The sequence below is a fragment of the Lepidochelys kempii genome, chromosome 1 (assembly GCF_965140265.1).
Source record: "Lepidochelys kempii isolate rLepKem1 chromosome 1, rLepKem1.hap2, whole genome shotgun sequence".
In the NCBI taxonomy this organism is placed as follows: domain Eukaryota; kingdom Metazoa; phylum Chordata; order Testudines; family Cheloniidae; genus Lepidochelys; species Lepidochelys kempii.
The window spans coordinates 107,429,107-107,442,906 of NC_133256.1; the positions used below are offsets into that span (position 1 = coordinate 107,429,107).

At 44.1% G+C, this 13,800-nt stretch overlaps 1 protein-coding gene across 1 annotated transcript in view; it reads left to right on the forward strand.

The window, feature by feature from the left end:
• The window catches only part of COL4A2 (collagen type IV alpha 2 chain), a 249,358-nt gene that overhangs the window by 145,334 nt on the left and 90,224 nt on the right, over positions 1–13,800 (forward strand). The window contains exons 5-8 of the mRNA XM_073349678.1: positions 8,336–8,470; positions 8,560–8,604; positions 10,773–10,889; positions 13,225–13,296. Coding sequence (XP_073205779.1) covers positions 8,336–8,470; positions 8,560–8,604; positions 10,773–10,889; positions 13,225–13,296 — 369 coding nt within the window. The remainder of the gene's footprint in view (positions 1–8,335; positions 8,471–8,559; positions 8,605–10,772; positions 10,890–13,224; positions 13,297–13,800) is intronic.

Sequence of the window (13,800 nt, forward strand, 5' to 3'; positions counted from 1 at the left end):
AAAGTAGTTATTAGATGATGTGATGCACACTGTTTTGTTAGCCTCTTAGTGTGAACCCATGAATCTACACGTGATGAGGAGTAGGTATATGTAAGCTATTTTCTGAAGTAAAATCATTTCACCTCAGCAATATTTCAGATTGCTATCCTAGAGAGGGTGGTGGACAATAAAAAATGTGAATCACACCTGTAAGTCAACTTACCACTAGTGTCATTATTGAAATTGCGTCCAAAAAACCTATATTAAAATAATGTTATGGTTGCAAAGTCAACATAATGGATGCAAAAGCATCCTATCTTGATTTGAAGACATCAGGAGATGGATGATCCACCATGTTCTATGGTAGTTTGCTCCAATGATTACTCACACTCACTGTTAAAAATCTATGCTAGTATTTAACAATAAGGGTGATTAACCACTGAAACAAACTACCAAGAGAAGTGGTGGATTCTCTATCTCTTGAAGTCTTCCAGTCAAGACTGGATGCCTTTCTGGAAGGTATACGTTAGTCACATACAAATTACTGTGCTGAATACAGGACTAACTTGATGCAATTCTGTAGCCTGTATTATACAAGAGGTCAGACTAGATGATCTAATGGTCATTTCTGGCTATAAAATCCTGTAAATGTATAAGTCGAACACTCAAAAGTTAGGAAATGCCAGAATGAAGGTTGCCCATGCAACCTTAATTCACCCCCCTTGTGGGTAAGCCTTATGACACAGTCTTTAATTACATGATTACATATTATTTTTCCTGTAGGACCCCCGTCTCATTCAGTGAATAATTTATCTTCACAGCACTATTATGAAATTAGGTAGTATTATTCCCATTCCAAAAATGAGGAACTGAAGCACAGAGAAATCAAGGCCAAAATTGTCAGAAGTGTCCACTAATTTGGAGTGCCCAACCTGAGACACATAGGCCCTGACTTTTTAGAGTACCTAGAAGTTTTATAGCATACTATATGTTTAAAGCACAACACCAGTTGATTTCACTTGCTGTTGTGAGTGCTCAGCACCTCCTCAAATCAGAGCCCAGGTATCCTATGTTGGGAACCCAGAATATAAGAAAAACAATTAGTGGCCACCTGTGCAAATTTTGGTTTAAGTGACTTACTGCTCACTTAGAAACACTGGCAGAAGCAGAGCTAGAATCCAATTCTCCAGGATGGCATTTAATGTCCTTAACCAGGCAATCATAATTTCTCTTTCTGCAACCCCCTGCTTCATTTACTACACAACTTAGAATTTCTGCAAAATAAGGGGTCCTACGGACAATAGTCTCTTCCATTACACAACACTGATTCATCCCCAGAGCACTGTGCATTCTGTGCATTGAAAGAGGCAGTGGTCCTGTGAAAAAGACAGTATGTGATCATGTAGTTAAAGACTTTTCTTATCACATATGCACAAAAGGGCCAAATTAAGGTTGCATGGGCAACCTTAATTCTGACATTTCCTAATTTGAGTGCTTGACTTTGCAGCCTTAACATTCTTTTAACATAGATTTTTGAAATGTAATTCCTAATATAACTCCCTCCCTCCCAAAAATTCTATTATTGATTTCTAACTTGGATCATCATCAGGGTTTGGACATTTAGATCTACTGCACCATTTGAGCTGACAGAGTAACTGAAAGCAATAGTAGGCTGTATCCTCTATAGAGAGTAGGCACTAGGGAAGGAATGAGACACACACTTATGCAATGGGTTTTACAGCCTGTTTTCTGGCAGCAGGGGAATGTAAAGATTTAGGACTCTGGTTAAATTCCAGATTCAGAGGATAGTGTGCTCTAATGCTTGTAGAACTTTCTGCTCCTGTCCCCCAACCTGTCTCTGTCCTACTGTCCTCATCCCAGCTCCTGCCCCCTTGCCTTATGCTCCTACTCACTGCAACACTAGTTCCTTTCCCCCTCCTCCAGGCTCCTCACTACCTTCTGGTTCCTGCAACCACACCTCCACTCTGTTCTACCCCTGTCCTGTCGAGCCCACATTCTTCATGCTTCGCATTACAGTGAGGCATCTTCCTTCTTCTCCTCCATACTGCCTGGATGCCAGAATGGAGACCTTGAGAGCACAAAGGATCCAGTTTTTCTGCTCTCGGTACTGGTGCCTGGCACCACAGTGGTCCCTGGCAGGCAGAAGGAGCAATTGCAGGGGAAAACACTGGTCAGCTCCTGGAGCCTTGAGCTGGAGCGTGATCAATGTGGATGGAATCTTCACAGAATTTTCTTACCAAGTTCTAACAAGCCTCTACTGAGCATGTACAAAATGACAGGTTTCAGAGTAACAGACGTGTTAGTCTGTATTCGCAAAAAGAAAAGGAGTACTTGTGGCACCTTAGAGACTAACCAATTTATTTGAGCATAAGCTTTTGTGAGCTACAGCTCACTTCATCGGATGCATGCTGTGGAAAGTGTAGAAGATCTTATTATATACACACAAATCATGAAAAAATACCTCCTCCCACCCCACTCTCCTGCTGGTAATAGCTTATCTAAAGTGATCACTCTCCTTACAATGTGTATGATAATCAAGTTGGGCCATTTCCAGCACAAATCCAGGTTTTCTCACCCCCCCCCACCCCCAGAGGGAGTTTGTGTGTCGGGGGGAGGGAGGGGGGAGAAAACCTGGATTTGTGCTTGAAATGGCCCAACTTGATTATCATATACATTGTAAGGAGAATGATCACTTTAGATAAGCTATTACCAGCAGGAGAGTGGGGTGGGAGGGGGTATTTTTTCATGCTTTGTGTGTATATAATAAGATCTTCTACACTTTCCACAGTATGCATCCGATGAAGTGAGCTGTAGCTCACGAAAGCTTATGCTCAAATAAATTGGTTAGTCTCTAAGGTGCCACAAGTACTCCTTTTCTTTGTACAAAATGAGATTTTTATTGAAAGGTTTATACCGTGGCCAAATTTGGGTGAATTTTCAGGGACATCACTGTAGCCGTTGCTACAAAGCATGAAGGTGCTAGAGCAGTGGTGGGACACCTGTGACCCACGGGCCGCATGCGGCCTATCAGGGTAGTTTGATTTCAGGCCATGAGACATTTTGCTGTCATTGACTGTCCACAGGCATGGCCCCCCACAGCTCCCAGTGGCCACAGTTCATCATTCATGGCCAAAGGGAGCTATGAGAAGCAGCGCAGGCCACAGGGACATGCTGGTCGCTGCTTCCTGCAGCTCCCGTTGGCTGGGAATGGTGAACCGCGGCCACTGGGAGCTGCGGGGGGGCCGGGCCTGCAGATGGTCAGTATCAGCAAAATGTCTTGCGACCTGCAATCAGATTACCATGATGGGCTGCATGCGGCCCGTGGGCCACAGGTTGCCCGCCACTGCTCTAGCACCTTTGTGCTTTGTAGCAAGGGCTGGCAAGTAGTAATAATAAAGAGTAATAGTACCACTCCGTGCTGGCAGCATTATCTTGTAAGATGGGCTTGGGGGACAGAATCAGTATGAAGAGGAGGAGTGAGATCACAAGCTAATTTTAATTAAAGCAAACTCCATGCCAGGAAAAAGCTGAAAGGCCAGCAGAGTTTCTGAGTGTCTGAAGTCTGAAGATTGGTTATGTTTCGAAGGAAGTTGAAAATAGATGACTCCCCCCCCCAAAAAAAATGAGTTGCAGCATCTGAAAATGTTGTTCCTACTTTGTCAGCTATTTAAAACATGACAGACGAGACCTTTATTTGACTGAAGCTTTCTAGTTAACAGGTGGCCACATCTTTGGTGAGCAGCACCAGGGGTCCAATAAAGAAAGTGGAGAAAAGATGGACGTAGTATACAATGCAAGTTACATATTGGCAAAATAAAGATGCAGACATCAGTGCATTGTTACAATAAGGCTGTATTCTCCGGAGCTAACTCGTAATCTCATTAGACTAGGTCAGTGACCCCTCAAGGTTTAATTATAATACCTTTGTTGTACATAATAATGTATAATGGTGAGCCCTGACATGAGATAGTGTATGTAAGGCCCCCTCCTTTCCCCCGTGAACAAATCATCGGAAAGGTAGCAAGGAGAGGTTGAGGTGGAGGCAGGGCCATAGCCCAGAGCCTGCCCCCCTCCCCCCGCATGCTTGTGGAGCAGGACTGGAGCACACGGTTGGTAGCGATGAGCAATCTTTGTTATACTAATGGAAAGACAAAATTGTGCCTTCTATGATGCTGCCACAGGGGTGGTGTGCCACCACACTATCCCCTATGCAGGGCTTTGTGCACATTTTGTGATCTGGTCCATTATGAGCGTTTTGTTGGAAGTTGTAATTAGATGTTCAAAAGGCATTCTATCTGCAAGCCTGGTGTTTGTATGTTTACATCCTTCCCGCGGCTGACTAGACTGTGGAAGTTACTTGGGTTAGCCAGGCTTTCATTTATTTCTGTGGCTACACCAAGTAGCATTTTCCATACATAGAATCCATTATTTCTCTGACTGTGGCTTAATTAAAAGATCCATTTTACTAAAATTGCTCAAAATGTAATCTGAAACTTGAGATAACTCAGGTGATGTGACTATACAGTTGGATTGTGGATTGCAAACTTTGTTTGCATGGTGCTCTGCTTTTTCTGGCATGTGATTTGCATCTACTTTAAGAGATTATTTGAGGCTCTGCCTTATGCCTTTTTATGGGTTTATTTCTTTGCAGTTATGTAAACATCAATATTTAATAAAGCATTATATTTTTAAGCAGTGTGTAGCGAGGCGTAAACTGGGCCCCTCTGGTTTCTGCCGCTGCTTCCCTTGTAAATCAGTCAGGGATGCCTCAGGTTGATGCAAACACCAGTGCTCTTTATTTACAGCTTTTTCCCACCACCACCTTACTATCTATGTACAGGTTTTTAACAGCCAAACTTTACCGGCAGGGCAGGGCAGGGCAGGGCAGGGCAGGGCAGGGCTGCCTGTGCCGTCCTCCTCTGGCTTCCTGCTTGCCAGCCTTTATAGTCCCTGGCTGATTAGGCTGGCAGCTGTTTCTCGTTGCCAGACAGGCACAGGGCTCTTCAACCAGCCCCAATCTATTCCTCTTGATTGGGCCTGAAGTGGCAGGGGGCTGGTTAAGCACTCCTTACTCAGCACCCTGTCACACAGTATTTATAAATTTAAACAAATAGTTAAGATATTTCTATAAGGTCTGGTGTTGTATTGGTCTATGCACCTTGGAAGCAGAAGAACAGGGGATATGGGCAATTACAGCTGTACAAGGAGACACTACTGCTTTGGAAATATCAATCAGTACCCTGCACAAGCTACTCATGGCATGTGACCACCTGACCTGACACCTATGCACCCAGAGTTTATGCCATAGCATATAAATGGGGAAAGGTATGGTTGAGGGCATGTCTCCACATTCCTGATCCTAGAGCCCACCCTCCTGTGTGTGGATCTATTATAGTCATTCTGCTGTCTTTGTAGATAGAGACACACTCAGGGCAGGTAGGAGTGAGCAGGATGAGGAATTGAGCTGCCTCTTGCTCAGATGTTTGTTGGTCCCTTTGTCCATCTGAGCAACTCCCTCATTTTTTGCCAGTGAAGTATCTGGCCCTTAACTTATATGTATATTTGTTTCTATTTAATATGCTGACACAAAAGAAGGATTCACATCCCATAGCCAAATAATCCCAGTTTTGCTTCACTGATAAAGCAGACTTGCTCTAAATGACAGGACATTGCATTATATTCTTGTCAAGTTGTATGTATAGGATGGAAGCTGTTTCACTATGACAATTTAAATATTTAGATCCATTGTATCCTTTGGCACCGCTCCTAAGTAATTGGTTTTGTTAGATTAATTGAAACAGGGTAGAAAATAAGGTGCAAAAGATCCATACTGGTGATTAGATCCAGAGGAATAAAGTGTAATACATCTGTAAACCATCTCATTCCTGACCCCTTTCCAAGCAGAAATTGTACTGAATTTTGCAGATGTTTTCATTATGTCAGCTCCTCAATATGGTCTGGGCTGAAATAACATAGTGGATTTCCTGTAGGGAATTTAGGTTAGATATTAGGAAAAAGTTTTTAATTGAAAGGATAGTTAAGTACTAGAATAGGTTATCAAGGCATGCTGTGGAATCCCCATCACTGGAGGTTTTTAAGAACAAGTAAGACAAACACCTGTCTGGGATGGTCTCATATTTGGTCCTTCCTTACAATGGATTAAATGACCTCTCATGCTCCCTTCCCTACATTTCCTTGATTCTGTGTACAAATCATGCTCACACTTTTGTGGTAGGGGTGAAAAAGCCAGTACTTCAGCCATAAAACCTACCTGCATGATGATATTTTTTTTTTCTGAATAAGCCATAGTAGAAGGGAAAAGCCTAATTTGAGTCTTGATCAATAATTGTGAACAAAGTGAAAACAAAGATATATGGAAGATCTAAGAATAATCATTTATGATTGATTATTTTTATACCACAAGCATATATCATATTTTGGTTGGGAGGGTTGTTTTTGTTTATGTTATTAAAGCTACTGGAGTGTTTCTCTGAAGGGCTACAATAGCCAGAATATAGTTATGAACAGAGGAGTGAAAATGAAAAAAGAAAATTTGTGAAGTATGTCACACAAGTCACAAGACAGAGCCCATAGTGTAAAATAAAAATAAACCAAAAGATTGCCTAAATCTCAACAGCATATTGTTAAGCATCTTGACGACTTTCTGGATCCAAGAAAGTGATCCAGTATCAGTTTTGTTTCTTTTCCTTTCTCTAGCCCAGTGGCATTAAGTGAAAATGGCACCAATATTCTTCACAGGACCAAAAGATTGGAATATTTGATGTATATATAACCTTATGTATTTTATCTATTTTGCGGGGGTGTGGTTTCAGAGAAGTGAGGTGAGGAATATGTGATGGATCTGTATTATACTAATAATTTCATTCCGTTTGTACACACTTGTGTATATTTTAGTTGTGTGGTTTGTAGGATGCCTTGCTACAGTGCTTAATTTGTACCAGGGCTTTCCAAGGCTGAGCCCCGGCACCTCTAGGCCTGGCAGTTTATAGCACCGGCACCTCGGGGCTTGCTGCATCAGTTATGAATGTGAAAAAAATGGCTAGAGCCCCAGCACCTAATTGCTTGAGCCCCAGCTCAATTTCATTACAAATTGATCACTGCCTTTCTGGATGGCCTGTCATCCTGATTAAGCAGATTTCCCAGTTAAAAGAAGATTGTTGTTAATTATTATGTGCTCGGCACTACACAGCACACACAAAAACTGTAGTCCCTAAGAAGCCATTTTATATTTGGAATGGTTCTCAAAATGCTGCATGTCACTAATCTCCAACCTGCTGATTCACGTGACTAAGTCTCAAAGAGATCTTTTCCCCGCAATTTGAATTTAAATGTAATAGAAGAGTATAGTGCTAGTTGGTTATTGTTGATCCTTGCGATTCTGCCAGCCTCAAGAGAATAGGAGTACTTGTGGCACCTTAGAGACTAACCAATTTATTAGAGCATAAGCTTTCGTGAGCTACAGCTCACTTCATCAGATGCATATCGTGGAAACTGCGAAACTGCTGCAGTTTCCACGATATGCATCTGATGAAGTGAGCTGTAGCTCGCGAAAGCTTATGCTCTAATAAATTGGTTAGTCTCTAAGGTGCCACAAGTACTCCTTTTCTTTTTGTGAATACAGACTAACACAGCTGTTACTCTGAAACCCTCAAGAGAATGAATTTTAAGCAAAGTTTGAAGTGGCCTGAATGGCATCATTAATGCTGTTTTGCTGAACCAACACTGGAAGAGATTCTTTTGAGGACGGAGAAGCCTTTGATCAACTCTTCAACCTATGTGATTACCATTCCTTAGCTGAGTACCTATTCCTATGTGAATCCCATCTAATCATCTTCAGGCATCATAATTAAGGGGAATTACCATCCCAAAGAAACAGAAATTCCTGCTGTTAAGTATCTGGCTCAATTTGGGAGAAACATCCCAATTAAGTGGATTTCACAATTAAGTACATCTCAGTTACTTGGAGTGCACTGTAATGGGATCTGCTTTGGGCCTTGTTCAACAGAAACCAGCTCTGTTTATTCTGCAGATAACATTCTTTTCATAGCATAACAGTGAATATTCTAGGATGAGTGCTGTTTTGTTTTAAAGCATTTGCTTTGTCATACACAATACAGTCCCCTGTTGTATATTTCTATGTGTGTTGCTGTCACATGATGTTCACCAAAGAACCCAGCCTACCAGAGTAAGAAGAGTTGAGTGTTTTTTTTCATCTGTTTAAGAGGATGGGAAGATTCCATTATAATAGAGATGAATTGGTGATCCCTGTGTATTACAATCATTCCTAAAGAAATGCTTTTATTGCTTTTCTCAGGGTCAACCAGGACTACTTGGACCTCAGGGATTCCCTGGACCACCGGGATTAATGGGTATCCCAGGTTTAGAAGGTCACAAAGGTCACAAAGGTGAAAGAGGGCAACCTGGAGTAACTGGACCAAAAGGAGAAGTGGTAATTTCAAAGCTTCACATATTTCATCTAACACCTAAAGAAGAAAATAGTGGGATAATTCTTGCTTTAATTGTGTTGTCTCATTTTAGGGGCTAAGAGGAGTAACTGGTTTCCCTGGTGCAGATGGTGTTCCTGTAAGTAGTCACTCACTTCATACATTAGATATCAAGGATTACTGAGAGTTGTTTACCATTCACTGTAAACATTTTTGCCTGGACTGAAACTACCCCACTGAATTAAAACCCATATATCAAATTCTGTCCTCGGTTACATGCAGGCAACCCAACTCAAGTCAGTGAGACTTGTTAAAATGAATGCAGTTGCAGACATATAACTGAGAAGAAAACTCTGCCTTGTCTATCATCATCACAGATAATTAGGATTCAGTTGCTGCCCATCATAGAGAAACCCACAAAAAGGGCTGAAAAGGAGGACGTCTGTAGCGTGTCTATAGGGGTTGCTGAGCTAAGCATGCTCTTCTGCACGAGAGAGCTGTGATCCATGTACTTAGTCTCCCCTCATCATGCAGTGGAGGGGGACAAAATCCTGTCCTTCATTGTTTCATGCTTGTAAAGTGCTTTGAAAATGTCAGTGGTTATAAGGGGGCCAAGAGGTTAATTTTATTTGTTATATGTTGTGAGTGACATGATCTTAAAAGCTTTCATAGGTATTTCAGTACTGTAGAACTTTGAATAAATTCTCACTGTCTGTGTAACAAACCCATTGAAAAGTCCTAAAATGAAAACCATAGTCCATTCATGGGAAAGAGTTCAAAGTGCAGCTTACCCTACTTTACATCTTGTGGCATAAAATAATAAGCAAAGAAATCTGAGTCACAGGAATCCCTGGACAGATTTCCCAGGACTTCCTTTGCAGTGCTCTCTGACATCAGGGACTTTCTCTACCACCCACACATGCACATCCACATCCACTCTCCTCTAACCCTCTTTGCTTCCAGCAATGTTCCAAATCTGGTTTTAGAAGATTCTCTCTCTCACTCACACTCTTTCTTCCTCTTCTCTCTGAAAACCAAAGATGAAAGGCTCCTTCCCTTCCACAGCGGAAGCACTGCAGCCAAGGGTCCTTATGAGTCCATGCATACAACTTTCACTGACTTCAGTGGGGTTTGCATACACACAGCTGATGTCCGTGCGAGAGGAGGGTGGTGTTCTGGCTACAAGAAAATTGGGCTGTATTGGGACACTTGCCTGCAGTGAGTCTTAGATAGCTCCACCTCTTTCCTCCAACCTGCAATCTCAATGTATCCTGCCTTCCCCTGCTGTTGTTTCCCAGCCAGCTGTCTCAGGCCAGGAACCAATGGTGACTATCTGGAAGTAAATAGGAACTGATGTGAACCCAAGAGTGGCTCAGTGCAGAGATATGAGGCTGATGGCCAAGAAGAGGGAGGTGAGGATCATGAGGCCGATGAATAGTGGGAGAATACTGGTGCTTAGTGGGGGCAGGCAAGAAATTAGGAGTTTTCTTTCTGCTCAGATGAGGGAACAGGAGTAGAAAGGAAAGCACAGCTCCAGCTGGTGGAGAAGGGAGAAGAAAGATGGGGTTCTGAGCATACTTAGCTCCTATCTTTCTGGTTGCAGTCTTTCATAGAGTAGAGAGCAGCTCAAAGCAAGTACATGATTGCTCTGATTCTCTTTGACATTGATGAAAATCAGGAGTAAGTAACGGCAGTGAAATTAATGGAATCACAGTGGAGTACATCCAGTTTAAGGGAGAGCTGAAAAACGACCAGCTTTTCTCTCCCTTCCAATATCCCAAGAGGCTGATAGTGGTACTTCCACAATGTCACATACCCCTTTGGCTTGAGCTGCTTATTTTTCTCTCTCCATGTGTATGTCACAGCTGCATCATGACACCCAGCCCTGTTCCAAAACCATTGCTATGTTTTTTTTCCTCCTAGAAGGGAAGCTGTTCAAAGCCAGCAAGAAACCCTTCTTCCCAGACTTTTACGCCGAGATACTGATTTCTGCAATAATCCCAGCCCTGATTCTCCCTGTATAAGAGCCCTTAGTTGGTTTAGCTCTCTGTTTAACAGAAAGTGCATTGAGCATAGCTTTCTTACCCTTTCCTTTGCCTTTGACTTTTTTCATGCTGTCTGGGGCATCTGGTTCAAGCTGCAGCTATATAAAAAAAAGCACTGTCTGTGTTTCTTTCTTTGAAAATTGTAGTTTCCCATGGATCTAAGCCTTGGGCTGATTATGAGAATGTTTAAAAACTATATAAGCACTGGAAAATGAAAATTAGGAACAGATGGATAGATAAACACATTTTTTATTCTCTACAGGGTCATCCTGGTCAGCCAGGATCAAGGGGGAAACCAGGTCACGATGGCTGCAATGGGACCAGAGGTGATGCTGGTGAACAAGGAAGTCAGGGGCCCAGTGGTCAACCTGGTTTCTTTGTAAGTAGCTGAATGAATGAACTTAAATTGATTATTTTGATTAATTTAAGTCTAGTATTTTCAGGACTGAAATGGAAAAATCTTAAGCGGGACTCCCTATCCACTCTGTTTATCTCATGTTTTAACTATTTTTTCTAATGACTTTTAGTAGTGCTTTTGGTTTTTGACCCTCTGTTTATCCACAAAACACTCCACTTACAGGGGATGACCTAACACAACACCCATATGGTTTTGCCACAGAAGTTAGTAATGAAAAACTATGAAATTCACAAAGGTCTGGAGGGTCTACTCAAAACCCTCTCCAGCATATAAGTCCCACAGTGAAGTGGTTTGAGGGAACCACAGGGTGGCTTCTATACTCTATCCACTAAAGAGTATCATTCATCACAATAAATCAAAATTTTGAGGAAAATTTTTCACAACTTTTTTTCACAAAAAAAGTTCATTATTTAGATCTAGTGGCTTTATGAACCCACATAAGCAGCATGGTGGGACCACAGTCATTATTCCAGCCAATAGACTGGACTATGCTGAGGTCCCACAACCTAATTCTTAATTAAGGGCAAATTTCTTTGCCTGCTTCCTGCACAATTCACCCATATGATCCTGATGATTTCCTCTTTTTACATGTAACATGAATTTCCACCATTAGGCATGATCTCTGTTCACACACTGTAGTGTGTATATGCATATGAAATTGCTGTTGGATATATTTCACAACTTCAAATATGCAGTGGTGAGCTGGAAGCAGTTCGCACCGGTTCGCGCGAACCGGTTGTTAAATTTTGAAGCAGTTTTAGAACCGGTTGTTAACCCGTTTCCCTGCAGGGGGCGCTGGGGCCTTGATGGGCTCCGGACGGAAAGTGATGTAATTCCTCCTCCAACCGCCGGGGGTGCTGCGGGAGCCATGTGGTGCCCTGCCTGCAGCCAGCCCTGCACCCCCTGCCTGCAGCCAGCCCCCGTCTCCAGCCACCCCCTGCCCTGCCTCCAGCCACCCCCGCACCCCCTGCCTGCAGCCAGCCCTGCACCCCCTGCCCTGCCCTGCCTGCAGCCAGCCCCTGCCACACGCACCCGCTGCCCTGTCTACAGCCAGCCCTGCACCCCCTGCCTGCAGCCAGCCTCTGCCGCACCCCCTGCCCTGTATCCAGCCAACCCCTGCCGCATGCACCCGCTGCCCTGCCCTGTCCGCAGCCAGACCATCTCCAGCCACCCCTGCACCTTCTGCCCTGCCCGCACCAGCCCCTGCTGCACCCCCTGCCCTGCCCACAGTCCACCCCCTGCCCTGCCCGCAGCCAGCCCATCTCCAGCCACCCCTGCACCCTCTGCCCTGCCTGCAACAGCCCCTGCTGCACCCCCTGCCCTGCCCGCAGTCCACCCCCTGCCCTGCCCGCAGCCAGCCCATCTCCAGCCACCCCTGCACCCTCTGCCCTGCCTGCAACAGCCCCTGCCGCACCCCCTGCCCTGCCCGCAGTCAGCCCCTGCCTCACCCCCTGCCCTGCCCGCAGCCAGCCCCTGCCGCACCCCCTGCCCTGCCCGCAGCCAGTCTCTACCTCCAGTCAGCCCCTGCCCTGTCTCCAACCAGCCCCACACCCCCTGCCCTGCCCGCAGCCAGCCCTGCACCCCCTGCCTCCAGCCAACCCCACACCCTCCTGTCTCCAACCAGCTCCACACCCCCTGCCCTGCCCGCAGCCAGCCCTGCACCCCCTGCCTCCAGCTAGCCCTGCCCCAAGCCCCTGTCTGCAGCTGGCCCCACGTCCACTGGTGCCCTGCAGTTCCCAGGGCAGTAACCCTGCACACCTGCTTCAATGAGGGGGGCAGGGAGCAGGTGGGACCCACATCTGCACATCCTAGGGTGACCAGACAGCAAGTGTGAAAAATCAGGACAGGGGGTGGGGGGTAATAGGAGCCTATATAAGAAAAAGACCGCAAAGTCGGGACTGTCCCTATAAAATTGGGACATCTGGTCACCCTAGCACACCCCCAGAGAGAGTGGCAGGGACCCACACATGTGAAACGGAGCTCATTTCTAGTTCAGGCCCATCTTTTTAAAAAAGAACTTTAGGCAGGCTTAACATACATCCGTATTTTCCTGGACAGGTCCGGCTTTTTGGTTCTTAAATCACCGTCCGGGAGGAATTTTTAAATTTTAAAAATTCCTCCTGGGAAAATACGGACGTATGGTAACCCTGTTGGTAGAAAAAATACATACTGGGGCACATCCCTTAAATCAGAACTTTTTATAGGGAACCAGTTAAGATTTTGGCAGCTCATCACTGCAAATATATAAATAGTCATAGATGTGACAAGTCTTTTTCTTTTTGTCTTATCAATTTAGGGAATCCAGGGACCAAAAGGTCAGAAGGGGGAACCTTTTGTAATGACTCCTGAACTAGCAAGCAAATTCAGGGTATGTATCTATCACTTGTGAATTGATGAGCTCTCATGTGCAGCATCTCTTGGATTTGGTAGAGGGGTGGGTTTTTTTCCATCTTTAAGCCAAGTTTCTGATTTTTCTACATGCATTTTGCAACAGGGCTGTTACTTTTCACTCTCCTGAGTATTATGAACCCTAGCTGACTTCCAGGAAAGTGGGACCTTTCCAATTTCTTCATAACAAAGAACCTCCAGCTACATGTTGACTATGGGTGTGCTGGAAATTATTTTTGATAATATGTTAATAGGTATCTTGTATTTTTCAATCAGAGAGTATTCTTTTCCTTCTAGAATAATTCTGAAATCTAATAATAGTGCTAATAATTAATCATTTGTATTAGTTCATTTCGAGTATCTGATATCCAACAGTTAGATAATGACAGCCATACACCTTTTAGGTTTACCTTGCTCCATAAATCGTCCCACTAACTTCAGTGGAGATATTTGTGTAGTAAGGAACTGTACAAAATGAGGAAGG